Source organism: Cyanistes caeruleus, chromosome 20, assembly GCF_971803275.1.
Source record: "Cyanistes caeruleus chromosome 20, bCyaCae1.hap1.1, whole genome shotgun sequence".
NCBI lineage: Eukaryota > Metazoa > Chordata > Aves > Passeriformes > Paridae > Cyanistes > Cyanistes caeruleus.
The window spans coordinates 9,194,847-9,222,350 of record NC_141720.1 but is presented as its reverse complement, the minus strand read 5'-3'; the positions used below and the strand labels follow the sequence as shown (position 1 = coordinate 9,222,350).

Here is a 27,504-nt window from a genome sequence, read left to right as displayed (position 1 = left end):
CTATTGATTTTTAATTAATGTTGCCTGGGCTCATGCATGTTGGCAGAATTGCTAACAGCTTGTGGCATTTTTTAATTCACATCTTCTTTTTTGGTATTTTGACAGTGTCATTCATATCTCATGAAAAAGTACCTCGTCAGGTTAAATGTGTTAAAACACCGAGCAAAAAAAAAAAGAGGAGAGAATGGAACATAGGGCTGCCTAGAAACCTTGATCCATTGCCAAAGTATTTAAACAATTTAGTGTTTTGGTTTTCTAGCTCCAAGCTGCTTCTCAAATCCCTTGCTAATTAATCCAGTTAATTCTTTGTAGACTAACTGTATGCAGGGCTTTTTCTTGGGCCTCTATCGCTGAGAACCCTGTTTTGTTTGAAGCAAATCTAAGCTCTGTTATAAAGGCTGTAGTAATAACGTGAGTACTTGCAGATGTAAATACAGTGTTTTGAGCCTTTTTCAAAGGAGTTGTGTTTGTGTGGGTAACTTCTAATTTAATCTTTCATGTTTGAAAATTAAACATATATACTTGTATAAAAAGATGGAGAGAACTTTATCATTAGTTTGGTCGCTTAAGAAAAGGCTGTGGAGCCTCTATGGTACAATTATGGCATGGGACATTGGTATTGTGGTACTAGAGTTAGTGATATATGTTTATTTTTCAACAAGTAAATTGTGCTAAATGTCATTAATTTCTGTTCTCAAAAAAGGGTGTTTGAACATAACGCAAATAAGAGTTTAGCAAAAAGGAGAGTTTTTAGAAATGGCCTGTTGATGCTTCAGATTCTTCTGATGAGAGTACAGCAGTGGTATGAATTCAAACCTGGAGAAAGCAGCTGGGAAGCAGAGAGCTTAGAAACCAGATTAGACATGGAATGAGATGAGGAGAACAGAGAAGTTACTGCTTAAGGTGTGCTGGTGTGTGGTGAGAGCCACCCCAGCTCTTTAGCTTCCTTCTAGTTTGTCAGATTTGTGAGAACAGCATCCCACTCCCAGAGTCGATGGCCAGCTGCACTTCACTGCCTGGATCATCAGCCTGTCGAGAGAGGTTGTACAAGTGGATTCAAGTTACAGTTTTAGATTACCTTTGGAATTGGTAGTGAGGGAAAAAAGATTATTTTTAGCAAATCTGCTGCTAAGGGTGACCAGATTGAAACTAATCTGCAGAGTTTTGAAAAGGGCTGAAAGTTTAGTTGGGAGTTTGTGGTTTCTAAAAGCAGGGCAAGGGAAAGAGAAAGGAAATTAGTGAAATTGCTGGGTTTATATATGCCTGATTTCCAGGGCTGTGACATTGTTATGAACTGTTCCTGCTCAGAACTGGACTACTCTCTCTCACAGGAGCATTTTGATAGCTGGATGTATGTTCTCATACATTTTGGAAGTATCAAGTGTCTGAAAACATTTTTTGCGGTTAAAAATCCTTTTGACGCCCTTGCCTTTCCTACAGTAGCAAAAATGTTTTAAATTTTTTTAGTGAGATGATAGATTTCTTTTCTAGCTGCACTGAATATCAGTGAACTCCTCTTTATCTAAGCCAAATTTTTCTTCCAAGCCGACAGACTGCTTTAAATGTCCTAAATTTACTTTCACAGAAACCTTTTTGTTCCAGCATTGCATACATCATAGTGAGCTTTGCTAATGGTAGCTGAAAGCATTGCAGCCACGAGTTAGGTCAGTCCTGCAAGTGTCAATATATCCATGGCTCTGTTGTGCTGCCTGATGCTGTCCAGTTAATGAACTTTCCTCCCAAAGAGAGAAGTCACTCTGAGCAGCTGAACATGTAGTGATTTTGTTTTTCTTTCATCTCACGGTCATTAGCTCCATGAGATGTATTTTTCCATGTTAGGACCTCCTTCCCCTCACCCTCTCTAAGTTTTGAACGGTGTTCAAGAAGTTCAGCTTCTGTCATCAACATTTCTGACTCCACAGAAATGTTTTGCTGGGGTGCATATTGAATGCTTTTCGTGTTCTTGTAAACTTTCATTTAATGCTTTAGTTGAAGGCTTTCATGGCACTCAGTAGTGCTGCAGCCTTAGGTGAGGCTCACTGTGACCAATCTCTGGTTTTTTGTTTTTTTCAACTGAATTCCAGCTTACCTGTTCTTACAGATTTTTACTGTTTTACCATTTTGGTAGAATGGGCAGCACTAATAAGAGTGGTGAGTTGAAAAAAGCATGTTGCATGGCTGAAGTTGAAACAGAAAGATGAGGCTCAGTACTGAAGAGTGCAAGGCCAAGTTCTGAAGTGTCCCAATAAAAATAATTATTGCTGATTATTAGGATCTTTTATTATATGAGCTTGCACACCCCAAAGCTCAGGAGTGCGTTGGTGACCGTGGAAACTCTTGGTCAGTTCTGTTTCATAGCCCAGGTTCCTGGGGTTGTCAGAGTGGTGAGGGTGAAGCTCTAAGTGTGTGGCTACACTGGAAAAGCTACAACCAGAGCACCACTATGAAATCAGCTCCCCAGAAATACTCATGAGGTTTGGCTGTCCTTTGTTGATAAGGGCGTGGATGAATCAGATTTATGGTATGACAGATAAGCTGTGTCTTACTGCACGTGCCCAAAAGCATTTGTGGTGACATCTCCACTGCAGGGACCAATGGAATCGAGAACTACCTTCTCAGCATTTCATCTTTGATGGAATCGGTTGTTTTCTTTCAGTGCCATACTGAACCACTAAAGCATCCTGAGCTAAGCAGAGATGCACTAGCAGAAGGCATCAAGCCCCAGCTGATGGTGCAGCTCTGCTTTCTCTGGACTGTGCAGTTGCTGTGCCCAAGGTTGCCCTCAGAGGGTATTTGTGCAATTGGTGACAGTCTGGGAGCAGTGCTGCTCCCCTGCAATAACACATGGGCACTTGGAGACTGGAAACAGTTGGAGACTATCAATATTGAGAGTATGAAAGTGGGGTCAGAGTTTGAAACATTAGAAAGTTACATAGCTTGAGGCTTAGAAATCAGTATTCACTGTTGCATGTGTAACAAAGAAGGTTTCTCTCTGTAGTTCGGGCAATTATCCACTTGGTCAAGAGAAGGGTTGTTTTTCCTTTCTTAGTACAACACTTCAAGAACTTACTGTTGGCTACAACACTTCTGTTCCACATCCTTTTTCAGTCAGTTCAGATTAAACCTGATCTGTGGCAGTCCATATCTCAATAAATATATTTCTGCAGTGCTTTATGTCTTTCTCTGACAATATCTGAAGTTATTGTGGTTCGTGAAGTTTGGGAGGAAATTTTTCAAGAGTTAAACAATTGTAAAATGTTCTCTAAGACATAGAAAATATAGGTTATTACCAAATATAAATGGCCATATTATCATTAAAGCTAAACCCCAAAATGACAAAAATAAAGCAGCTTGGAAAATGTTTATAAAACTCAAAGTATTTTTTAGTAGTGAGAAGCCTGGCAGTGTGTTGGAAAATACTGTTTGTTTTCATTAGCAATTCCTTTAGGTTTTTTAATGCAGTTGATTGATTGCTATGGCCACATCATGGTTTTATGCAAGTTCCTTATAATCCACTATTGCTAAAAAGTGGTATGAAATTAAAATGTTAATTCTGGTTTTCTTCAGAGCAACAACCAAGTTAGAAGTTATTTGGTTGACACAGGAAAGTAGAAAATGTAACAATACATTAAAATTTCTCTTAAAATTAATGGAATAAAGATTTTTTAAAATGGAGGTGCTTAGTATGCTAATTAATACTATTGGGTATTTATTCAGCTGGCTATAAGCTCTAATTTTATCAAACATAACTTTTATTTTTGCTGCTGTACAAAGTAAGCTTAGAGAAATTGTTTTGGGTGCTTGGCCTTTCTGCAGAAGCAGGAATCTCGGGCCAGCAGAGAGGCATTCAGAAGCCATCTGAAACACATGTCCTGTAAATATTAAGGAGGTGAGTTTTTCTTGTAAAACTGTCAAAGCTCTGGTTGATTTTGTCTTAGCCTGAGAATTTGCATTCTGAAAATCTAAGCTAACAGATTTAGACAATCACTGCTTGTGTCTAGTATTGCTAAACTCTAGATGATGCACTAATTTGGATTAATTAAATAATCAGGATTAATTTTTGCTGCATGTTAGCTAGATGTGATAAAGGTTTCTTTATTTTTCTTTCTTGCTTGCTTTTGGGACTTTTAGAAAAATCTTAGCTTGTAAATCCTTCTCTGCATGGTATTGGCACTTCCAGACTGTCACATTTAAATCAGAGCCTGAAATATTAGTTAACTGGTTCTTTCATATTCCCAGGACAAGGAGGGCTTGCCAGCTGCTGTGGAAGTGGGGAGACTGTCACCAGGCAACTCTGCTGTCTCAGAATATAAATACAAAGAGGCAGGAGAGAAACAAATTCAGTATTCATGGCCTGAGCACTTGAAACACATCTCTATTAAATTTATAGAGTGTCAAAAAGGTTATGAGAAAAAAATACTCTGATCAAACACAAATAAATTAAAAGATTATTAAACCCCAAAAAAGCCTGCTTAAAGTAGGTGTTCCCATTCAACTTCTGTGTTTAAACTCTTTTGTATAATTATTACAGGCAGCCTGTAAAATGTTTCAAAACACTTCGTATTTCATTTTGTAAGCCAGGCTTTGTGGATTTCTTGACCATTGAAGTACGATTTTACCTAATTATAATTTTTGCAAGTTTTTGCTGCTGTATAATTTGCTGACTAAAATTACAGGGGAAAAAGAGAATTAAAAATATAATCCATTCAAAATTTGCAGTTTGCAGGACTCCTGGAGTTTGGCTTCGATTTGCAGGAATAGTATTTTAATAGTACATTTCTGGGTTGGTTGAAGAACAGATGGCTATCAAGAGAAATATCCCCTTAAGTGCACAGTAAAGCAAACTCAAAAGATTCATCAACCGTGCTTTAATGCGGGCTCGAGGTATCACCAAAGTCATTAACCAGTGCAGAGAAAAGATCTGAAGACTTCAAATGAAGATGGGAGAAACATGTAACAAACAGGACTCGAAATAAGTACTTATTTTGTCTTCTGGTTTTGATCTCTATTATTTCGGTTTTAGCTCTATCCTTTGCATCCCCTTCTTATACTTCTAGCTTTAGTTCTGTCAGTATCTGCAGTTTAAAAATTCATCTGGTCTGAAAGCTTCCTGCTCTTCTTTATAAAGAAATAATTCTGAGTTTGCTGGTCACTGAAGACATCTTATGCTTTCCAATGTCTCCCTACTCTTAGCAGTTTAGAATGTTAGCGATAGACATTAATCTGCACCATTATACAAATGGATTTTGTAAAACCAATATCATGGTATGAAACAAAAGAACTTAAGAATTTAATAGAGAGATATTTCCCCAATTGTATTTCATATTTTGAACACTCTGTTTGCACCACAACTGTTTCCCAGCTTCCATTAAAAGAATTAGTAAGGTTTTGATTAAACCTGGCCCATTCCATATGAGAGTCCGAGGGAGTAAATAATAGCAGTTAAGATGGAACACGTTGCCTTATAGGAGGGTCTGACTAAATGCTCTGCACGTGGCAAGCTGGGCAGTTCAGCAACTTGACGTGACACCGAATAATTGATGAGGAAAGCAATGGAGCCTCTTCTGTTTGTAAAAGGCAGTGAGTGTTTTTCCTGTCTTCTTATCCAAGAAGTGAGTGTTGTTTTTGTTTATTTAACATGACTGTAAAGTGAACCAAGACCCCTTTAGATGGAAAGTTGGTTTGTCTACTAGAAACAGTGACAGTCTCATATTTAACGTTTACTCTGAATGGCTTATAAAGCTTCTGCTGGTCTTGTGCCTGCACTGGAAACCTGGTGTGAGGGGATCAGCAACCTGGTGTGAGGGGATCAGCAACCTGGTGTGAGGAGATCAGCAACCTGGTGTGAGGGGATCAGAAACCTGGTGTGAGGGGATCAGAAACCTGGTGTGCATCCCAGGTGTACGGACATAACTCTGACAACCTGTGCCAGTTCTTGTGTTGTTTGAGCTGTTACCTCTCTTCATCTCTTCATTCTGGAGAGCTGTATATTGCCTTAAGTAAAGATCTGCAAGGAAATCTGTAGCTTAACCTGCTTTTTTTGGGGGAGGATTTTTTTAAAATCCACATATAAGACGTTGCTGAACACTGCCAAAGAAAGTTTTGTTCCTCACTGCCCCTCTGGCTCTTGATGTGTTAATAATACAAAAACAATTATGGAAATCACAGTGATTTGCTTAATCTGTTCTGATTTTCTCCCTTCCTTCCTGTTTCCTATGATGTATATTTTATACTGCCTTTGCTCTCAGTCTTTCCTGCTTTCGCATCCCTTTACTGAAATCTGAACAGCATATTGTGTGTGAGTTACAAACATTATATTATGTTTCTAGATTAAACTGTTGTGAAAAGCATTTTCATGTTACCAGTGAGGTTTTTGGCACTTGCAGGGCAGGCTTCCAAATGTTCTGTTAAAGACAGAGAGGCAAAGTTGTGTGTTTTTTGTGACATTCCTGTCCGTGCCTCGTGCACAGCAGCTGATGCACCAGTGCTGGCTGGTTCTCTCAAGCTGTGCTTGGCAGGGATGCGCAGAGCCCTCGCTAACTCCTTTCTGCAGGGCCCTGCCCACCCGCTCAGGCCCAGCCTGGCACAGGGATGCAGCCTGGGGCTGGTTTGGTTGTGCTGTGATCTGCTAGGTGAGGAGGTTGATTACAAGGTCCTCTCACGTGGGTTGTGTGTTTGAGTGTGGAACCTGCTGTGGGTGCTCGCTGTGCTCAGCGACACCTTGGGCTGATGTCAGTCACACGTGGTGGTGCTGGCAGCGGGCTCGTGTGATGGGGTGTAAGACTTTCTTGCAGAACTTTCTTTTGTACCATGATTGTTTTCTGACTTGCACACTTTTAGAATAAAGTGCATTTTAAAAGTAAAAGATTGAAGGCTTAAACCTGCATATTAAATAAAAATGGAATTTTTTATTCCATATGTATTTTGTGCCAGAACTTGTTCTGAGGTTTCGTGTTTCTTTTCTTGTGTATGTGTAGGTTTTTTCTTTCCCACATTTTCTCCACCTACCCCAGCCTTTTTCCCTCCTCCCCTGCTTTCCCCTGTCTGAGATGATATCTGCAGACTGAGCTGCAGCAGGTTAGGGGTAAGGAGGAGTGTTTGGTTGTGCTGAGTGCAGGACACCAAGGAGTTTGCAGAGGTTTGGAAAGAAGTTTGCATCGAATTTTTGTTGTGCTGCATAAAGATGAGAATGTGTGGGGGATGTTGACTCTAAATGATTCCAGCTAATTTTAGAGGGATTGCAGCTGTAAGGACCTTAAAGAAGTGAATGAGGTAAATAATTAGTTAAGAGAAAAAATAAAGTAATTTTTTCATATTTTTCAATTTGGGATTGAAATAAATTTTTTGTAGCTAGTATGGATTAAATTGGCTGACTTTTATCAGAAGAAACAAATTTGCACGGTTTTAGTCTGGGAAGAATTTTCTGATAATTTTTTGAAAACTTCCCTAGTCTCACAATTTTCATACAATTCAAATATAGACTGGCTTATGCTGTGCTATTTGTAGAAGTAATTAAGCATGTGTCTTTTAAAAGCAAAACTCCTCACTTTATGACGTGAGAAAAGTTGTAAGTAAAAGAGCAGCATAGTTACACTAATATGCCATTGTGGCATGTTCCCATCCTGTCATCTGGAAAATTAAATCAGGTTCCAGCATGGATTAACATCCAGACTTGTGTGGAGGGGAAGGTACTGTCTTAAATGCCATGAAATTGAACAATGGGATTATACAGTTCACAGCTAATTTCAATATTCTGCTGTACTTGGCTGTTTTTTGAACAAGATTCTGTATGGAGAGGCGTGGGTAGCCTTTAAAACTTGGAAACATTCACATATTTAATGAAATACTAACAGTAATAGCTGGAATATGGTCGAGTAATTAATGCAGTGCTCTACGTAATGCGCACAGATGTGATGTGGAATCTCCGCTTCCAGAGGAGAAAAACTGGGTGTGTTATCCATGAGAACTGCAAACTGCACTCACCCAGTGTGGAATCAGTGCTGTGTTACCCTTTGGTGAGTCTGGAAATGCTGCTGTGACCATGCAGAAAAGCCTTGCTCTGCTGCCCCTGAGAACGAGCTCAGGCTTTGCTCACCCCTTTCTGAAATAACCCTCATGTTGTTCCTGTGGGAGGTGATTCAGCCACTTCCCTCGGAAGCACCTCTTAAAATAGTTGTAAGGAAAACTGCTGCAGAAATAGCCACCTAACCTATTTCACATGGGGTTTTCCAACCCGTTCCTCCCGGGGACAGGCTGTCCCTAGTGAGTAACAAGGGATGCTGGAGCTCCAGGTCCTTGGCCAGCTGAGATTTTGTGGCAGCAGCTGCTTTGGATGGAGCTGTATCCTCTGGGAAGAGAGCTTCCAATGGTGCATGTCAGCTTGGTAAGTGAGCCCACACTGGTTTCACTGAGGTCACTCATGGATCTTAGGAAATTGATACAACATGCCATTGGTTAACAAGCTTTTTAAACCTGAATGTAAGCATTAGGAATAAGATTGACTTTTTTTTGTTGGTACCAGCAGTATGTGACATGTATTTCATTGCACTTGTGCCCTTACAGTAGAGGAGGTTGCAGATAGCTTTTTTTTTTTTTTAATATTATTGCTTGTATTCTTTCTGCTTTATACTTGCAACTTACAGTTTCCAGTGCTGTATATCAGCATGTATTTATATTCATGGATGGCTGCTTTCAAGGAAGTTTGTGGACACTTGCTTTAGGCATAAACTATGTGGATCTTGTCATCTTTGTGAGCTGAAACTACAAAACCAGTTGTAATGAAAGATAAACAAGAGATACTAGGTTACCAACAACAGAAAAGTTTAGCATGTAGCAGCACAACCTGAATTCTTGTTCTGGGGTTTGGGACAAGTTCAGTTTGAGAAGCATCTCCATAATTCCTGTGACTTTCCTTTTGAGGGTTTACTTGCACTGTGTTTGTTCCTGGTTCACAAGGTCTCCTCCTGCTCTCAGCTGAGCTTTCAGAGCTCTGTTAAGCTCTAGGTGACTGCAAAGCTTCAGCTCAGTGCTTTGCTGTAGCTGGGCAGGAGGTTGGTTGGGATTTCAGCCTGGCTCTTCCCTTGTTCTGATGTCAGCAAATAGATTCCACTCTCCTGAACTTGAAAAAAAGTATTTTACATATGTTTACTTTGCATCATTTCACTCGAAAGCCTGTTAAGTACCTGGAATAAGAGCGTTCCCTATGTTTTGAGTTGCAAAGGGCTTTCTTTACTGTCTGCAGCTACAATGGAGCTGCATCTAACTGTTTGCATGCACTGTGCTAAACAAATTACTGTGAGTAAAAGTGTTTGAAGTTCCCAAGTTACTTTAGTTTTACAGGCAGAATTGTCAGTTCTGTTCATGTGTTTACCAAGTATTTCACGGGAGTACTGAAACAGTTTTCACTGATACTTGTGGTGCTGATTGAAGCTGAATCCTGCCTGGGTGGTGGCTTGGCCTGTATCTGTTTGACTGTTTTCTCTTGTTCAGAATAATTCAGATATCATGTCTGTCATGATTTTTGGGTGACTTGTGCTTATCCCTTCAGGGGAGAGCCTGGCTGTACTGAGTAATACAATAGCAGTGTTTGGTTTAGAGATATTATATTTCATAAAGTTGGGTGTCTTGAGGGCCACTATTGTATGGATCTATGGCAGTCCTCTTGGTGTAGTGAGGGTGGTCCAGCTTCCTCAAAGTTCATGGCATGACCATGTAGAATTTAAATATACTTCTATCATGTATACATGTCTAGGTAAGTATAGTTGAAAACAGCTTTCAAATGCATGTTGGGTTAACAGTGAAGAAGGGATGCACTGATGAAAGCTGTAAGATGTGAAAGAGTTTATTTTTCCCTGTGACCAATGTAGTGTTTTCCAAATAAAGATACTGAAAGTTTAGTAAATACTCCTAGACCATTTAAAAGGTGAAGTGATGGAGCTGACTGCCAGGCATAACTTAGAGTGATTTTCTTATGTGTAGGGTTCCAGTTTGTCTGGAGTAGCCATCCTGATGCTGTTATGAGATGTCATCCCAAGTGGCTGGTGCACAAGCTGTATCCCTGTGACACACAGGGAATTCCCTCAGGTGGGACTTAGAGGCACTAACAGGGATGTGTTTGCTCAGGGAGAGTTCAGCTGCCATGAATGCTGCAGTCTCTGCACAGACCTCTGCCTCTGGACCAGCAGCTGAGATGGGGCTCTCAGGCTTCACAGAAATACACTCCAGTAGGTTTTTCTGGGCTGTCCTTCATGGCAGGGAGCTCCAGGAACACAGAAGGGCTTTCAAGATGCAAAGAAAACAGAAAAAGTACATGTTTACACAAACACCCACCCACCCACCCAACTACTTTGTATGGCTAATCTGTTTTGTTGGATTTTTCAAGAATGAGAATGTGGTTTGCCATCTATGGACAGATGTGTTCAAAGCAAACACACTTTGAATTTATGTCAAATGGAGTTCTTCATTCCCCTAAAAAAATGGTAAATGATACAATGTTCTGTGTGGCGGTATGTGTATATATATATATATATATATATATATATATATATATATTTATATTAAGTTTGAGGGCAATGGATCAATAGAAGAGGTGGAGGGAATGTAGGTATCATGTTCAGACACCATTACAGATGTCTGCAGCAGTACAGATTTATTTCTTTCACTGATTTGGGCTGTTTTTCTGTAAAAGTCTGAAATCTTGCCCTCCGATAATCATTTTCAAAATTATTTTGAAATATGCATCTCAATAAATGTGGCATAGTTTCATTTTAGCCCTGATTCTGTACTTGCTGTGCTGAAGTATGGAGCCATACTGTCCTGTTAATTGCTAACTGTGTGCAGAGGGGGCCCATGCCAGCACAGCTGGCCACATCTTTTTGTGTGTTTGGACACTTTGCTCGCTTGTCTGCGTGCAGACTGAAGAATTTTCAAAGTAAGGCTTTAAAAGGAGATCCTTTGCTCTCTGTTTCTGATTTGTTGTGGTAATGTAGATGGGTTTGCTGATATGTGTATGTACAGTGTGATATATTGTATGTGCATCATGGTGAAATGTGAAGAGCAAGCATCTCGCTGTCTGGAAAATGTGAAGCTGGGAAGTTTATAAAGCCCAGGCTGTTGGGTTTCTCATGTGGAAAGAGTACACCTGAAAAAGGAGTTTGCACCTGCTGGCAGCGTAGTCACCATGGGCGAACTCCTGACTCGATCGCTCTCTGCCCGTGCCACCCCTCGCTCCTGCCCACGCTGACCTGCAGCACCAAACCCAGCCTGGCACCCAAGGGCAAAGCTGCCAGGATACAGCTGATACAAATGATACTGCTCATTTGTTCATGCGTTGCTCTTGATTTTGAACTCTTGCCTGATTGTTATATGGTTTGGTTTTTCGTAATTAAAAAATTATCTTTGTAGAATGGAATGTGGCCTTCTCCGATGTATTCCTTTGAAAAATGGATGGCTTTGAAGAGATTTGTTTTAAATAGGTTGTCGTATAAATAATTTCAATCATGATATTCTGTTGTTTTATGAACATCTCTAATTAAATTTAAGATAACTTCTCAGGGAATACTACCATATTATTTATTCTGACAGCCAAAGGAATAAGCACGTTGCATCAGTCTTGAATGCTTGCTACTCTGAAGTGTTTCACACTTGTTTTCCTGATGAGAGAGGTTCCAGAGCTGTGCTAATTGCCTCTTTTAAATTCTGGATAAATATTTTGGGGTTTTTAGGGACCATACCTTAACATAAGTATAAAGTAATGTTGAGGGATTTTTTAACTGGTATCACTGAAAACTGTCTATGGAGATAAATTAGCACAGTGCCTGGAGCTGGCAAAACTGGTTATCTAATTTTGACCAAAATGAAGTGTATTGGGTAACCATTTCCTGGTGACAAGCCCAGGTGGCAAATTGCAGCCAGAAGGATGTTACCCAAGGACCAGCTTAAAGTTCAGTCTAGCACCAGGGCTTCTCTTAACAAGTAATTTATATTTCTATACATATATATGTGTGTATGTACACACACATTTTTGGTTTCATGTGTTTTGTGTGTGTTTTATGTACAGTTTTTTTTCTGTCTGGAGGAGGGTAAAGGGAGAGCCTTGAAAAGTCCTTCCCTGCTCTTATCAGCATAGCAGCCTCAGCTGCCCTCCTTGGATCCCCTGCCAGGGTTGCTATCATCTTCTGATCAAATATTAATGTGTGATTCTCTGCTTGCTCACTAATCCAAAGCCAATTAATATTATCTGTCAATTATTTACAGATCCTGAGGTGCGGAGGCAATTCCCAGAGGGCTACAGTGACCAGGTTTGGAATGCGTAATTAATTTTTTACATGACAAAATTTATTTCAGGGTTGTTCAACATATTATTGCTGCTCTTTTTACTGAAAGAGATAAATGCATTCTTAGAAAGAAAGAGAAACTGTAATTAGAAGCAGAAGGATAAAAACATTTTTACATTTAAAGCAGAAAACGGAAGAATTTGGTTCTCGTAAGATTGGTTTACAATCTCATTTTTACAAGCGAACATGAGAGCGAGAAGGAAAATTGATTAATAAATTTCACTTTTTGCCTTTAGGTGCCAGAGCCGCAGTTCATTTGGCAGAGCTCTCTGCATTGTCTGAGGTTTATAGCTGTGTTTAACTGGGCACCTGGCACTACACCACATTTTTTAAATTCTTGCTTGATCATGCAGCCTCTAGTCTGCTTCAAAAAGATGGTATAAAACCCCAAATGTGTGGGCAGAACACACAGGGATTTATCATTCAGGTTAAACACAGACTGAATTAGGGATTTTTCACAGGATCTCTGACTTGGGAATTAACACCTCCAAATTGCCTTGTCCTTGCCCGTGCCATGGGGAGTGGCCTGGGCTGGAACTGGGGTTGTTCTGGGGTGTCAGGGGGAGCTCTGGGCTGCCAGCGCTGATGCCAGGCTCAGCTGAGCTGAGCTCCTGCACCTCCAGTCCTGGCAAGTGCTGGAGCTATGGTATGGTGGAGCTGTTTAATAGAACAATAAATTTGGCCTCAATGAGTCTCTGATATTGGGTGATATCAGGTTAGGGTCAGCACAGCTATTTTAGCTCAGATCCTTCCCCTCTAATTATGTTTTCACACAACATGAAATTTTGTGGCGTTTAGACTAAAGCATTAAACAAATTGTTAGCTGTGACGGCTCACCAGGGCCAAGACAAATGGTTTCATATTTGGCTGTAATCACTGTGTGCAGTGGGACCTTGACCAGACCTTCTGGGTGGTTTTGTAGTAATAGTATTTTTTTCAAAGCACCTATTGAACTACCTGACTACTTTTCACTGTAGTTCATTGTTAGGACTTGCTGTACACATGGAGTAAAGCATGGAACTAAACCTTTTGGAGGACTGCATCCTTATTGCCACTGTAGGTCTGTAAGTTGTTAACAAACAGCTCTCTGAGTTTGGATTTCCATTAGAACTAACTGCTTTTTGGCACTGTTGTGTCTCGGGTTAGTTGTGAGTGAAGGGATGGCCCTTCGGAGCCAGGACAGTCAATTGTGTCCAGCATCAAGGTGTTACAGGAGACTTCATGAAATTCCTAACAGTCCCCTTTCTTCTGCTGGGAATGGTTAGACTTGTATTATATTGCTATGAAAATGCACGACTGAATGAAACTCAGAGGAGCCACAGGCTCATAAAAATTCGTAAGATGTTCACCCAGTTCTAGTCAGAATTTCCGATGGCTGATGTCAGACCCCCTGAAAACACAGAGCTGTGTTTGTGTGGTTTTGGGGTGGGGTTTTACCCTGTCATATTTTGCACATGTGAACTTACAGGGAAAGCAAAAGAAACGAGGCTGAACTTTTCAGATTTGAGTAGATTCAAAGACTTTTTTCCTGTTGATGCACAGAAGGAATATTTTCTGATCCTGGTAGCTGGATGTTCTTAAAGAGAAGAACATGTCCAGAGCTGACAGATTTAGATTTGAAAAATCTCTTATGAACATTCAAGTAAGCCAGAAAGGAAGAGCTACATCCATGTTTGTCCTTACTGATTTAGAGCTCTGAAAATACATAAGTTGCAGATCAGTCAAGTTAGGTTTATTTCTTAAAACTTCTGGTTTATTATTCTTTGGAAGAAAAAAAAAAGTAGAAATGCCAAGTCACTGCAGATGAAGATCCACAGTAAAAACCCCTTGATTTTTCTGTGTGTTTTCTGTATGCAAAGGACAGAGATGATTTGCATGTTAGTGCAGGCAAAAATTGTTTCTAGCAATCAAACATTTATGATTTAATCCAGAAGGAATATTTGAGTTAAATCAACACAAGGTAAAGCACTTATTAGTAAGAAAAAAAAAAGGAAAAACACCTCAAGTTTTTTTTTTATTCATCTAAACTCTCAGTGCTTGTTTTTACATACACTGTATTTCCCATGTACCAGCACATCTGATCAGAGACCCTCGCTGCTGCTAGATGTTTTATTCTGTGTGTTCTTTGTACCTTACAGTAAAAGAATCTGTCACAAATTATTGTGCCTCACTGCTTTAGAAACTGAGAAAAAAGGGAGGTTAGATTGACATCTGTGACTGAATAATGATGACCAGCCTTTTGGCTCCCCTTGAGCCACAAAGCCAGCATTGCCTTTAGAGAGGAAAAAGGAGTAAGAAGAAAGGGGAGGGATAAAAGAGAGTTACAAATCTGTGGTCCCGGAGATGTATTACTGTTGGGCCAGTTGTCTGCGTGGTATGATAATCCATTTTGATCTTCTGTCTTAATTGTCTGCTAAAGACAAATGGGCAGTAAAAGTTCATCAGTTTCATCTTTTGCTTCTCATTTAGAGACAGAATAAATGATCCATGGCTACAGAAGAAACCTTTCTTTCTGACACGGAAGTAATGCAGATCCAACACATTTTATTAAAATATTTCTCCCTCATTATTTCAGTCCTCTCAGCTCTGATAGATCTTACTGTTTCATGAAAAATGTAATCTGAAATGTAAATAAGGGGTTTGATACAAAGTCAGGAAGTAATGAGCAGGCCAGCCACATTGCAGGAATTTTGATTGTAATTACTGACAAAGTGAATTCTGCGTGTCCTGATTTTTTTCCCTCAAGTTGTCTTTGACATGTTCAGACCGCAATGACATCTACAGTTTAAATCTGTTAAATAACTGTAGAAGAGAATATTTTATAGAAAATGTCATAGACAAGGTAACTGAGGAGCCTTACCAAGGGGAGAAAATGCTAATGATTGCTCCAGGCCTCTTGAAATGGGTAAAATGGGGCTTTTTTTGAATGGCAGGAGGGGCACTGGAGTAGTCTTGACTTACATTTTAAAATATGAGACTGTTTTAACTTGTTGGGCTGTTTTATAATAGCTTTTAGGAACAAAATGTATATGTGTGTGTTTGTGGTTTTACCTAGCATGAAACCAGTAGTTGTTGGTATTATAAGCAACAGTTTTCCAGTGCTGGATTTTTAGCATGACCTCAGAATTTAAACCAGATGAGAACTCTCAGTTTTTCTTTATAAAATGCAGTCACTGTAGATAGAAGTATCCTTTCAAAAAACAGAAAAATCTTTCAGTATTGCTGTATTTTCTGGTTTGGGTTCCTAATAAAAAGTTAGTAATGAAGTTAATGTTTTGTAGCTGGAATCCTGTGCTGTTGTGATATTGTAAACACCACGCATGGCAGGTCACCATATGAATTTTGGCTGTCTGCTGTTTTGAAGATTAATCCCAAGATTAATAGCTCTCCTGGGTTAAAGACAAGGAAGTTTGCAGCAAAGATGCAAACTTCTATCTGAAACAATACAGCAAATAGTTATTGTATAAATATATAGAAATAGGAAGTAGTAAAACAATCAATGTAAGGTATAGGAGGAATTACACAACCTTGGAAAATGCAGTACATTTTAAAATTATTTTTTTTCTTTCTAGTACTGCATCATTTGGTTCCTGACTGTTTTACTCCTTATATCTCATCTGAAAAGGAAAGGAAAAATGCTGTTGTGATGGTTGCTGTTTGTGAGCTGCTCTCAGTGGTATGATGGCTTGTCTGTAATTTGATGAACTATTGTATGTTCAGTTAATTACTCCAGGAATGACTGAGGTATGCATGCTTGCAAGCTGGTACTTATGCAGATTGCTACTTCTATTCTGCTGGTAATTTTTCTTTCCATTGGCATTGAAACAGAGTTTATAACGAAACCAGCAATCTTTATACATTTATAGATAAACTGTAAAACTTTTATGGCAGTCTTTATATAGAAACTAATGGTCTTTCTTGTACAGAGTCTATGAGCATTGTGCAAACATTGCACGCAGGGAAAAATAAAAAGCACTTTCTTTGTGTCATTGAGAGTTGTGTGATTGGAGAGTCGTTACACAGTGCTGGCCACTAATGGAGCATAACCCCCCTGTCTTGGAAAGTCTGTGTGCACTAAGGGGACTGAGCTGCTTCAAGAGGGATGATTATAATCTGATCATATATTTCGGAATTGCACATAATATTCTGAGTATAAACTTTTTACCTTACAGGTTGCACACACAGTATGATAAAACCTGTCGTAAGAGTAATTTAAAATAAGAGCTGTCCTTTCAGGAGCAGCTGAAGAAGTTGGGTGGGAAAGGATGAGCAGTTAGTCATCTACAAAATTAAGAAAAGTGCTTTTGGTGCTTTTTGTCTTTAAGCTGGTGGTTGAAGTAGCTGCTGCACATGATCCTATTTGGGAAAGAGCTGAGGTGGAAATGTTGGGTTTCCTGTTTATGCATCATTGATAGCATTAATTGATTGTCTTTTCACTTATGATATCTTAGAAGTCGTGGTGCAGGGCAGGAGTGGTAAAAGTGCAGAAAGCAAATAGTAATTAATGTTTTGAAGGAGCTCAGGAGGTTGCTTGATTTTGTCCTGAGAGTACCTGAAGTAGTGTTGGACTCTGGAGTCTGTCTGTGAAAACCACACCAAAAGCCAGTGTCCAGAAATCAGAAGAATTCTGAGTAGAAATAGAGGAATAACTGGGTTCAGCTGTGAGGAAGTGTGTCCATGCCACTTTCTAAACCATTTCAATTCTCTTTCATGAAAAATTTGAATCAGTATTGGAAGTTTGCTAAACACGATTTTACTACAGATGGTTCATCAAGTGCAAATATTACTGGCTACAGTCGTATGGCCTTTGTTATACAAGAGGTCAGACTAGATGATCATAATGGTCCCTTCTGGTCTTAAAAATCTGTGAATATATGAATAATTTAAAACCTGTCCTGCAAACCCTTATTCGTTGAGGTGGTGATATTAAAATCCTGTGGGACTGCATGTGTGAGTAAAGGTTGTGGGATCAGGCCTAGAGTGAGTAATCATTATCACTTTTGTTTAAATGTATTGATAAAGGTACAAAATACTCACTGCAGGTAAAGCTGGGTTTCTTTAAAAGGGAGATGCTTCAGCAGTATAATTCTACTTCAGTTTGATGAGCCAGTCAGCATCAGAATAGTTTCGGAAGTTGTCTTGTACCAGGCTCCTGAACCATTTCAAAATTACTGTTTAGAGACTTGTAATATGTAGAAAGCATCTTTGTTTTGTTTAGGAAGAATATGAAATAACATTCAGGGTCCTGCTGGTGGGGGTTTGGGCATGTCAAAGTACAGCCAGCCCTGCATGTAAAGTTCTTCCTTGCTGTGCCTGCTGGTGGTGTTTGCAGGGATGGGAATTAGGAGGTGCTGTCCCTTGCAAAGGAGGATTTGTTGGTGATTGACAGATGACTCTCACTGGTATTCACACACTCAGCCCTTCACGTGTGAGTGGACAGCAGCATGGAACTGATGCCATGGTGTAGGGACAGGCTGGTCATTACCCTTGTTAAACCAGGGAAGTCCAAAGTGCTTTGTGCATTCTGAGTTTGGTCATCTTTGGTCATACCAGCTCTTCTTTCTTCAAGTGAAAACCACTTTTGAGAGCAAATGAATATTTTTATAGCTCTCAGATTATGGCCACAATTCTCTCTAATACATTCTCGTATTTGAAAATCTGAAAGTTGTAGAAATTCTGTTAACTTTGAAAAGCTTTATCCTCTTATAACCATCTGAGGTGATCACTGACTCCATCTCATCTCTGCAAAATATTTAAAAGTTCTTCTTGCCCTGTGGGCAGGAGTGTCCTCATCATACTCATCATTTTAATCTTTTTTCTTTAGGGAATTCTCAAACCAGTGAGATGGGAATGAAACAAGGCCCTGAGAAACAGGGCCTTGGGAAGTTTCAATGTTGGTCAGCTGTTGCCCCCTTTGGGATGGTTGTTTAGTTTTGTTACACTTCCTCCCTGCAACAGGCAGCTATTACCTGGGTGAGGGAGGTGTTAAATAACTTCCTTGGTGGCAGCTTCAAGCAGTTCCTCAGCAGAGAGGAGCATCTTGGGCACAGCAGTTGGACACCTGGGAGCAGACAAATCCAGGGGTTGTGCCAGCTGCTGGTATTTGATAATACTGTGACAGCTGCATCCTGAGCAGTCAGATTTCAATTTCAGATAACACCTCTCAAAGTGTTGTTCTGGTTTCTTCTAAGTCCACTGGCACTGATGGGACTGGTTTCCTCAGTACATGTCAGGAATTAGGTGTTTGCTCAGTTGCTGGTTTGGATTCCCAGTCTGTAGCTTATTCCTGCTGAGGGTGTCCCTGATGGGGATTTATGGCATGAAATGGCAAAGGGAATTCAGAATTCTCTTTGGTAGCCAGTGCAGGAAGAAGTTTAAGTCTAATGTTAATCTCCCACAGTTTTTAGTGCTTTGAGTTGACCTTTTCAGTGAAATTACTTAGTTTTGCAGTGAGAGATGGTAGAATTTCTGTAATATGGAAATGGCAGAAATGTGATTCCAGAGGCCTCATGTGCACAGAGGCAGAGGTTGGTGACCAATCCTTACCTTGTCCTCTTAAGCACAAAATTCTGCTCTTGGCTTTAAGGTGTTCCAACATTGCAAGTTTCTGCACATCCTTTTTCTTGAGCAAGAGATGGAAGTTGATTTTTAATGATATTTACTATTTGTTGAACTAAGTTGTTTGTTTGTTTCTTTCTCTCTTTTTTTCTTTTTTTTTTTTTTTTTTTTCTGGCTGTTTGTTGATAACATCTTAGGGATTAATTTTTCCTTTAATTCAGTTTCCCATCTGTTGTGCCTGGATGTGGCAGAAGTGTATACGAAAATTTGCACCCAGCTAGAATAGATTACAATCTTTAAAACAGTCAAAACTATTTGTGGGTTTTTTCCTACCTTATACAAAATGAATCTCCTGTTGGGACTGAACTACAGTGCAGATTTATAAAGGTGTAATATAGTCACATGGGCGGGATTTGATTTTAGGTTTTAATTTCAATTTGAAACTCTGGCCTTTCTCTTTTAACATGTTATAATTGTGAGAATGAATTCCTGTGGTTTGCATAATCTGACTAAGGCAAAGATCAAATCTGGTTGTGTATATGACTGAAAATCTAATTGCAACAGTGCTGTCTCAATAGTCTCCTGTGATGATAAAGTTTGTATTTGATGAGCAGAGCTCTTTTTTGGGTGCTAGAGCAGACAGTGCTTCTGAGTATTTCCTTGCCTGTATTTTGGGGAGGCTGCACGGTGGATGGGGCAGTGGTGATTGGTAAAGCCTGATCCTGCCCAGTTATGTAAACAGAGCATTTCTTCCGTGCACGTCTTGTTAACTCTCCGCTGCAGACCTTTATTGGTGCTTCTTCAATAATTTGTTTAAACTATGCAGTACAGATTCCTTATTTTAGCACTAAGACTTACAAAGGCTTCTTTTAGCAGCCTTTAATTTCGTACTCGTGTATGTGACATAGCCTGTGGCTGTGATCTCTGCTGTGAATCTGCAGTTGTTTTGGGATGAAAGCAGAAGGCAGCTGGAAACTCAGTAGCTACATCTAGCTGTCTACCTAGAGAAGGCCTTGATTTCAAGTTTATCTAAACAAGCTCGACTAATCCCAACTATCTGGGGGGATCCACTGTCAAAACAAGCAGCATGGCCCTAAGGCAAACACAACCATACAGAAATGAAGGCTGGGACTTCCAATACTCCGATGACTGCATACTGGAGGCTTTTTTCCTGAAAAGAGAGTAAGAGAGGTACAATTTGCATAATGCCTTTTCATCAGGAACTTTTGGAAAGCTGACAGAGGTCCAGCTTATAGCGCTGTAGCCACAATACAGAGTCTATAGGAGAATCCTTGAATGACCTGACCATATTGAAAGAAAAAATGAAAGCATCGAAGTATAGCCAAGTGAGTGTGGAAAAGAGGGCTGGTGCATTGTCTAACATCTGCTCTACTTCTCGTTAGTTTTGTTCTTCGGTATTCTATGTGGACTTTGGAGAAACCTAAGACAGCCTAACATGAATCCTATAATCTTCCTTCTGAATATTTATGTAGTGTGCCAGCCTCTAAGCTGTCCTTTGCATCTTCCTACTTCCCCCTCATTTTCATGCTCTCAAATGAGGCCAACATTTCAAAAGCTAAATAAATGTTTGTGAATGTTTATAAAAGATTTGCATAAATTTGTCCTTGTTTGACAAAGATCACTTTTTTCTTATGCCAGTTCTGAAATATTTTAAAGGTTTCAGTGCTTGTCTTGACAACAAAGTCCTGCCTCAGAGAACAATGATTGCTGATTAAGTGGGTATGTGCTCGGAGCTGAATAGAGCGATGGAGACGACGGCTGAAAGGGCCACTCATCTTAAGCCAGAATTATAATATTTAACAAATGCTAACCCAAGGATGGATTTAAAGCTTTGGTTTTGGTGCAGTGTACCTGTGCAAGTGACTTAAGGGCTGAGCAGGATGTGATTATCTTTTCACAGCTAATAGTTCTCACCTCATTTCTGGTAAATCTGCAAGTGAAAATACTCCTCAGTTTTAGTCATTAAATGTTTAAAATATATTTAATTGAATCAATGTTCCAGCTCTCTGCTATTGACACTTCTTACCTTTACCAACTGATCACTGTTTATGCACATATTGGACCTGATTTTTTTTAATGCCTGTTAGTATCATTTTTCCAATTCTTAGTGATTTAAGACTGGAACAATTATTCAACAGTACAACACTAGCTGTACATTTTTTTTTACTTAAAATCTATTTCCCTTAGAATGAAACTAAATCTCTGCTTTTACTGAAGGGGTTTTAAAGACATTTGTTGAGGAGATCTCTTTGAAAAACTGCTTAAATATTTAGTTCAGCTTTACTTTCAGTTTTTTTTTTTCTACTGAAGAAAAGTAATAGTCGTTCCTGTTCTTTTGTTCTATGACTTGAGAGGTTGAAGTTGTCATTAAGGCAAAAACTAGAGCTACTTCTCTGACACAGTTTTTATCACATCTGCTAGGCCTGTGTCCCAGGAGGAGCTGAGCAGAGCCCGGAATTCAGCATAGGCCCATTATCTGCTGGTTTTGCGTGTGTTGTAAAAGGAGTGAGACCTCAGGGAGGCTTGGAGCCTCCTCCCGTGTAATGTCCAAATCAGATTTGAAGGACTGGTGGCAGGAAAGCTTTGGCCTTGGGGTGTGAATTCTAAGAAACAGAGTCACAATTAGGTTTAAAAAATTCAGGGATTTTGAGCTTTATCTTGAAATATGTTTTTAGTAATGCAAGGAGAAAAGTTGCCCATCTGTGCACATATTTTGTACGTTTAAAATATTTAAATGCTAGCAGGCCACAATATGCTTAGGAAATGTTATTTATCTCCTGCTCTTCCTGTTTCCAGGTCTGTGGATATGCGTGTTGGGGTTTGTTTGTTTGTTTTTAAAGCATCATTTTCCTGAGAACAATCATATATCTTCAATGAAATGATGTTATTTTGTATGGCTGTGTTCCCTTGCTGACCCTCAGACTTTAGGAGGAAAATCCGCCCCTAATTCAAGCTTTAGAATTGCTCAGAAAGAGCTGATGGATTTCTGGAACACAGAACAAATGGATAATCTAGTGCTATAAAGTTGTATTGGAATACCAGTAGAATTCAAAAATCAGAGATTAAACTAAATTCAGGCAATTTAAAATCATTCTGTTAAGCAAATTATGTCCAGATTTTTTCCAGGTGTATCACATTCTTTTAAAGAACTGATGAAAATAATATCTTAAAATATTTAGTACATTACAAAAATCAGTAATGATCAGTGCTAAGGGTTAAAAATATTTTATTGCAAAATCAATGCAATATGAAATTTGACATAAATATTTTAAACAAGCAATGATTTTTTAAAAAGAATCTGTGTTGTACCAGTTTTCTCAAAACTAGATAAACCTTTAGAACTTCAAGAAATTTTGGGTTTAAGGTTATTGTTTGCTTTTTTGAATTCTTAAACATGTTGTTCCCTTGCAGTGGTTCACTTAATTAATCATTAGCTTAAAACTCCCCATATAGATAATCTAATATATAATAATAACAATAATAATCTAATTATTATTATTAATAATAATAATAATCTAACCAATAAGGGAATAAATAGCCAAAAGGGAATAATAATAATAATAATAATAATAATAATAATAATAATAATAATAATAATAATTAGTAGTAGTAGTAGTAGTAGTAGTAGTAGTGTTGGTGTTATTACTATATTAAATATAAGAACAGTTTACAATTCTGTAGATATAGGAGGGATTAATGGACAACCCAAATTTAATTGGATAATACTTTGTTTCAGTTAATCTCATAGCACTTTTTAATGCCATGCTAACATTTCTGTAGTGTTTAAATTTGATGCTGCTTCTGAGGAGCAGTAAAGTCACTGGTCAAGTGGGGATGCTGTTCCCTGTGCCCACATACCCTGAGCCCAACTCTTCTGGGCCCTCCTTGTTCTCCAGTTTCTCCTCCATCCTTCCTCAGTCTGCTGATGTTCTGGGAAGTCTCTTGGCGTCCCTCCCTGGCAGAGGGAGCATTTCATGCTGCTTTGCTGGGTTCAGGTGCTTTTCAAGCTGGGTGAGATGAAAAGTGTTTGTATTTCCACCCTCTCTGTGTTGCGTTTCATTTGCAGCAGCCTCAGCTGTACTTTGCGTCAGGTGTAAGGGCAAGGAAATGAGACAGCAATCTATTTTTTTCATCATAGAGTCATCTCTTCTCTATGGAAAACTTCTCTCACTGACCATGCTCCATTCTCTTGTAACGTATATTTGTGGCGGTTTGGGGTTCCCTCCTTTCCCCCTCCCCTCCAGGATCCACAGCTAAAGGTCCAGTCTCTACTCTGGGTGGTCCTTCCAATTTCATCTAGATTTTCCTCAGGTTTTCCATTACAGGTTCCCAGCCTGTTGGTTTGTGTGGTATGTTGTTTCCCTGCTCAGACTCACATTCCTATATAAGTGACATACTTAGTCATAATCATTCAGCATTTTTCATGGATCTCCCGGTATTTTAATCTATTTTCTGTCCAACTTCTCCCTACGCTTCTTGTTCCCCTTTGCATCTCTGGTGTCTTGTGCGTCTTTCTAGGAGCAGACACTTTGCAGCAGACCCTTCTCTGGCCCAGCTATTTGCACATCATTTATCAGTGCAGTTTTATTTAATTGCAGCTGCACGTGGGATATTTGTTAGTGATGTTCATTTGAGCAGAAGTGAAGCAACCCACTGTATTTAAGAGAATCTGAAGTTGTTCTGTTGATTTGGAAGTGGGAGCATACGGTGAAGGGTTTAAAAATAAAAAAGACTGCAGCTACAGCTTGCATATTAAATTCACAAGTGAATGTGCACATTTTCTCAGCATTGTTGAGTTTTCTTTACTGTTTGGTTGCAACAGAGAGATGGTTTGGGACACGAGCCCGGTGTGTGTTGTGTGTATTTCCCAGCCTGGCTTTCCAAGTCTGTCCTGTGTGTGTAGGAAAGCCTTGCAGAGCCTGCCTCACCTTCAGAGGTGGCTGTGACACAAAAGGGCTGAGCGCAGTGTTCCTGCCTCATTTATTCTGAAAACTTTGCTACTGAAACCAAACTTAATCAATGAGCTCTGTGTTGTCTCCGATAAGTTATGTACTGGCTTTATTGATTGGGAAGGATTTTAGAAAACCCGTGTGGGGTTTATAATGTCAGCAGTGTTTTGATTATGAAAAGAGTTGGAACCTTGGGACGGGGAGCCAGGTGGTGCCTGTGCTGCAGCCCCCGGTGCCGCGGCTGCGCCGCATCCCCCGGGACACGGTTCATGCCCTGCACTTTAGCTCTGGTGACTGGCTGCTGGAGATGCACTTTTTGCTCATTAAAATGTTAAAAATCAAACTGCATGTAAAAAGATTTGTGAAAATATAAACTTGGGGATTGATCCAGAAAACTGGCGTGTGGTCCCCTGGAGACCCCGGCGGCAGCTCCTGGGTAATTTACGTTGATCAGCTGCCCGTCCTGGGTTGCTGGGGGGGTTCTGGTCTTCTTTTTAGGAGCTTTTGCTTTACAGGCATTTATGCAGCTTTTTCTTTAGGAAAATAGCCATAAGGGAATAAAACAAGAAAACAGACTATTGATACTTCCTCTGTGCTTCATGTTGGGTAAAAAAAACCTGATTATAAGATGTTGGCGTGGAGTGATTCTAGGTTTTGTTTTGTTTGTCTGAAATCATAAAGAAATGAAGAATTTTCTAGGTCATAAGTAATAACCCACCTATAGAGGTTGGCTAGGATGTTGTATATGAATTATGTAGGTACTGCTTATCTTTCAAACTGAGGAGTATTTAAAGAATTTTTAAAAAGCAGCATTATATTTAGAGTAACGAGCTTGCAACTTGAGCAAAAATGGGATAGTTCTCCAGTAGCTGTTTTTCTTACATGCAAGAGATCAGCAGTTTAGCTAATTAAAAACTAATTCTACATATGGTATTTATATTCTTTTATTAGTTACCATTGAAAAATAAATCTGCAGTTAACCTGTGCTAGTCTCAGTTTTTTTGGTTGTGAATTGAGCCCGATAAGAATTGGTGTATAATGAATGGCAAATTATGTCCAATGACATTGCAAAATCCAGATAATAATATCACTGTAAAATATTTCTTTAAAAGAGAAAGCAATTTAGAGGAGTTCAGAGCCAATATATGGCCTGTTTACGTGAACATTTCCTTTGCTGTGTTTAGGAAGCTGTAAATATCAAGGAACAAGTGCAGAGTAAGTTCTGAGTAGTGTACTTCTCCAGTCACACAATGCTGATGAGATGCTGAATGTTTTATTATGTGAATGGTTTTACTTGCAGTTACAGGAATTATTCAAGTCATCAAAATAACGGACAGAATATATTCTGCCATTTTGAGGTGACTGATGGCATTGATTTCTAACACTATTTTATTTCAGACTTTTATGTATCTATATGATTTTGTTTCTAAAAAAGTAGATAAAGTCATTATTTTGAGGACAATGTGTATTGAAAAGGCCAATAAAGATACAGGTGCTTTGTTCTCCTGATATTATAATTTCACAATTTTAGAATTATTTTGTAGGGTTTTTTTGTTTGTTTGTTTTTTGGCATTTTGCACTGTAAGATTTCAGTTGTGGCAAAGGACCACTGTGTAATAGTTAAAATTTGTCCAGATGCAGTTTTTGTGCCTGAGCAATTGGAGTTGTTCAGCTTGTGCAAGTCAGTGAGATTCTGCACCAGGGGAACCCGATCATATTAATGAGACCTTTACTATTAAGGCATTATTTTGTATCAAAATAGAGATTTCTGCAGTTTACTCTGCAATCTGCATCGCTCCTTTCCAAGTTTCCTGCTGTAATTCAAAGGAGGAGACGCCTTTGCTCTACATGGCATTCTTCAATAGATCCTTTCTTGTTCTTTAAAAACAGGAGGTTGTTAAATAATCTATCAATAAACTGTCAAGAAGTCAAAGTTTCCATATCTGTTTTTGCCTGAAATCCTCAGAACTTGCCACATTTTAGTTGTCAAGAAACCTCCAAAGGAGAGTGTGAGCAGTTGAGCCTGAAACCACGGCTCAGGATGGGCTGTGCTTGTTTGAATTATGCAGGAGGAACATGTTCTTGCAAGGGAGTCAATATGTTTTGTGCTTCACTGGAGAGGTTATTAGATTGATGGAGTTTATTTGGAAATGATGGCATTTGGCTTAGAAATAAATGAAGCGAAAAACATCTATTTAGTTATTGATGATAATTTATTGCTATTGGTCAGAAAAGTGTTGCTTTTATCAGAGGGTTTGTTGTTTGTTCAGGGTTCAGAAAGCAGAAATAGAATTTACACTTCAGGACCTGAAATATTGAAGTGTGAAGGAGAATGAGCAATGAATTTGCTGTAGGAAAGATCTGCAAACTGAGACCTTTATGGTGTCTTGTGAATTCTTACAGAATTCAAATTTTGAAGATCTAATGGTTTGATTTTGTCTACAAACACAACTATTTTGGGACTAACATGTTTCTGGTTTTGCCTCTTTAGTGACTGTATTTGTTTAATGTTTTAAAGTTGAAAATCATTCATTTATCTGCTGATCCTGTTTTCACTTTTCACATTCTTCCTTTTCTTTGCTCTCATGCTTAAACACTTTTCTGTTTGTGGTGCTGTTTTCCAAGTTCTAGAAAATGCTTTATAGGTTAAACAATCTGTATCAATTTTAATGCACATTATACTCATCAGTCTTTTAACTCTGAGATTTCCTTTCTAATAGCAGTAGGCAACATTAAACATTCCTGCTATGAGACCTATTGGCTTCATCTTTTGTTATTTATCTTGCTGATGTTAGGAAGTATTCTCTAATCCCCCAGACCTCTGTTCCTAGGTAACAGTCAAAAGCTGTGCCAGCAGAAGTGGTCCTGCCAGGCCAGGCCCATGTGGTTTGGTGTTATTCACTCTGATCCATATGGTCAGGGTAGGGACTGTCCCCAGAGAGGTGTTAACACTCAACAACCCAACCTCCTCCTCCTCTTTGGAGAATTGCTGGATGGCTCCTGCTGCCTGCCCATGTGTGAATCTTGATTAATTTTTCATTTTTAATGAAGTTTGATCATGTTTATTATTTCACATGATTGACTGCCTGGTACTACTTCCATGTAATTGATAAAGCCCATATTTCTTCATCTGTCTCTTATTTCTTCAGGGCAAAGTTGTGAAATTGTGTGATGTGGTTAATATTAGATTTATTGGTCCCCATAGATGTATAAATTATCTCTTTTTTTTTTTTCTCTCTCTTTACAGGAAGTTCTACAGACTCTGACCAAGTTTTGTTTCCCCTTCTATGTGGACAGGTATTGTTAGCTTTTCAAACTTTACAAGAAAATAAGCTTGTCAATAAAACCCCTGTAGAAAATAAAAGCCATACCATTCATAGTGTTCTGTCTGTGTGACTGGGACTTAAAGCACCTGAGTGCAAATTACAGTCTCAGAATCACTTTTTCCTGGGGTTTTTATGGGCACCATGAAACAAAAAGAAGTTTTAAAAGTTGGAGTTGTTCAGTGGCAGCACTGTGAGGGCGTTTTGTTTTGCTTCTGCACAATGCTTGGATGGAAAATGCTTGGGTAGGAATTGTCAAATATGCATATGAATATCAAAGCTTTGTCTGCTTATGCATTTTATTTCTTAATTGGTGGA

At 39.1% G+C, this 27,504-nt stretch overlaps 1 protein-coding gene across 4 annotated transcripts in view; it reads left to right on the top strand.

Annotated features, from left to right (window-relative positions):
* Window positions 1-27,504, top strand: part of DENND1A (DENN domain containing 1A) — a 153,918-nt gene that overhangs the window by 19,030 nt on the left and 107,384 nt on the right. For all 4 annotated transcript variants that reach the window (XR_015278232.1, XM_086858432.1, XM_086858434.1 and 1 more), the window contains 2 exons: window positions 12,256-12,299; window positions 27,111-27,160. Coding sequence is in view for 2 of the 4 variants with exons in the window: in XM_086858432.1 (XP_086714558.1) it covers window positions 12,256-12,299; window positions 27,111-27,160 (94 nt within the window). In the remaining 2 variants the exon portion in view is untranslated. The remainder of the gene's footprint in view (window positions 1-12,255; window positions 12,300-27,110; window positions 27,161-27,504) is intronic.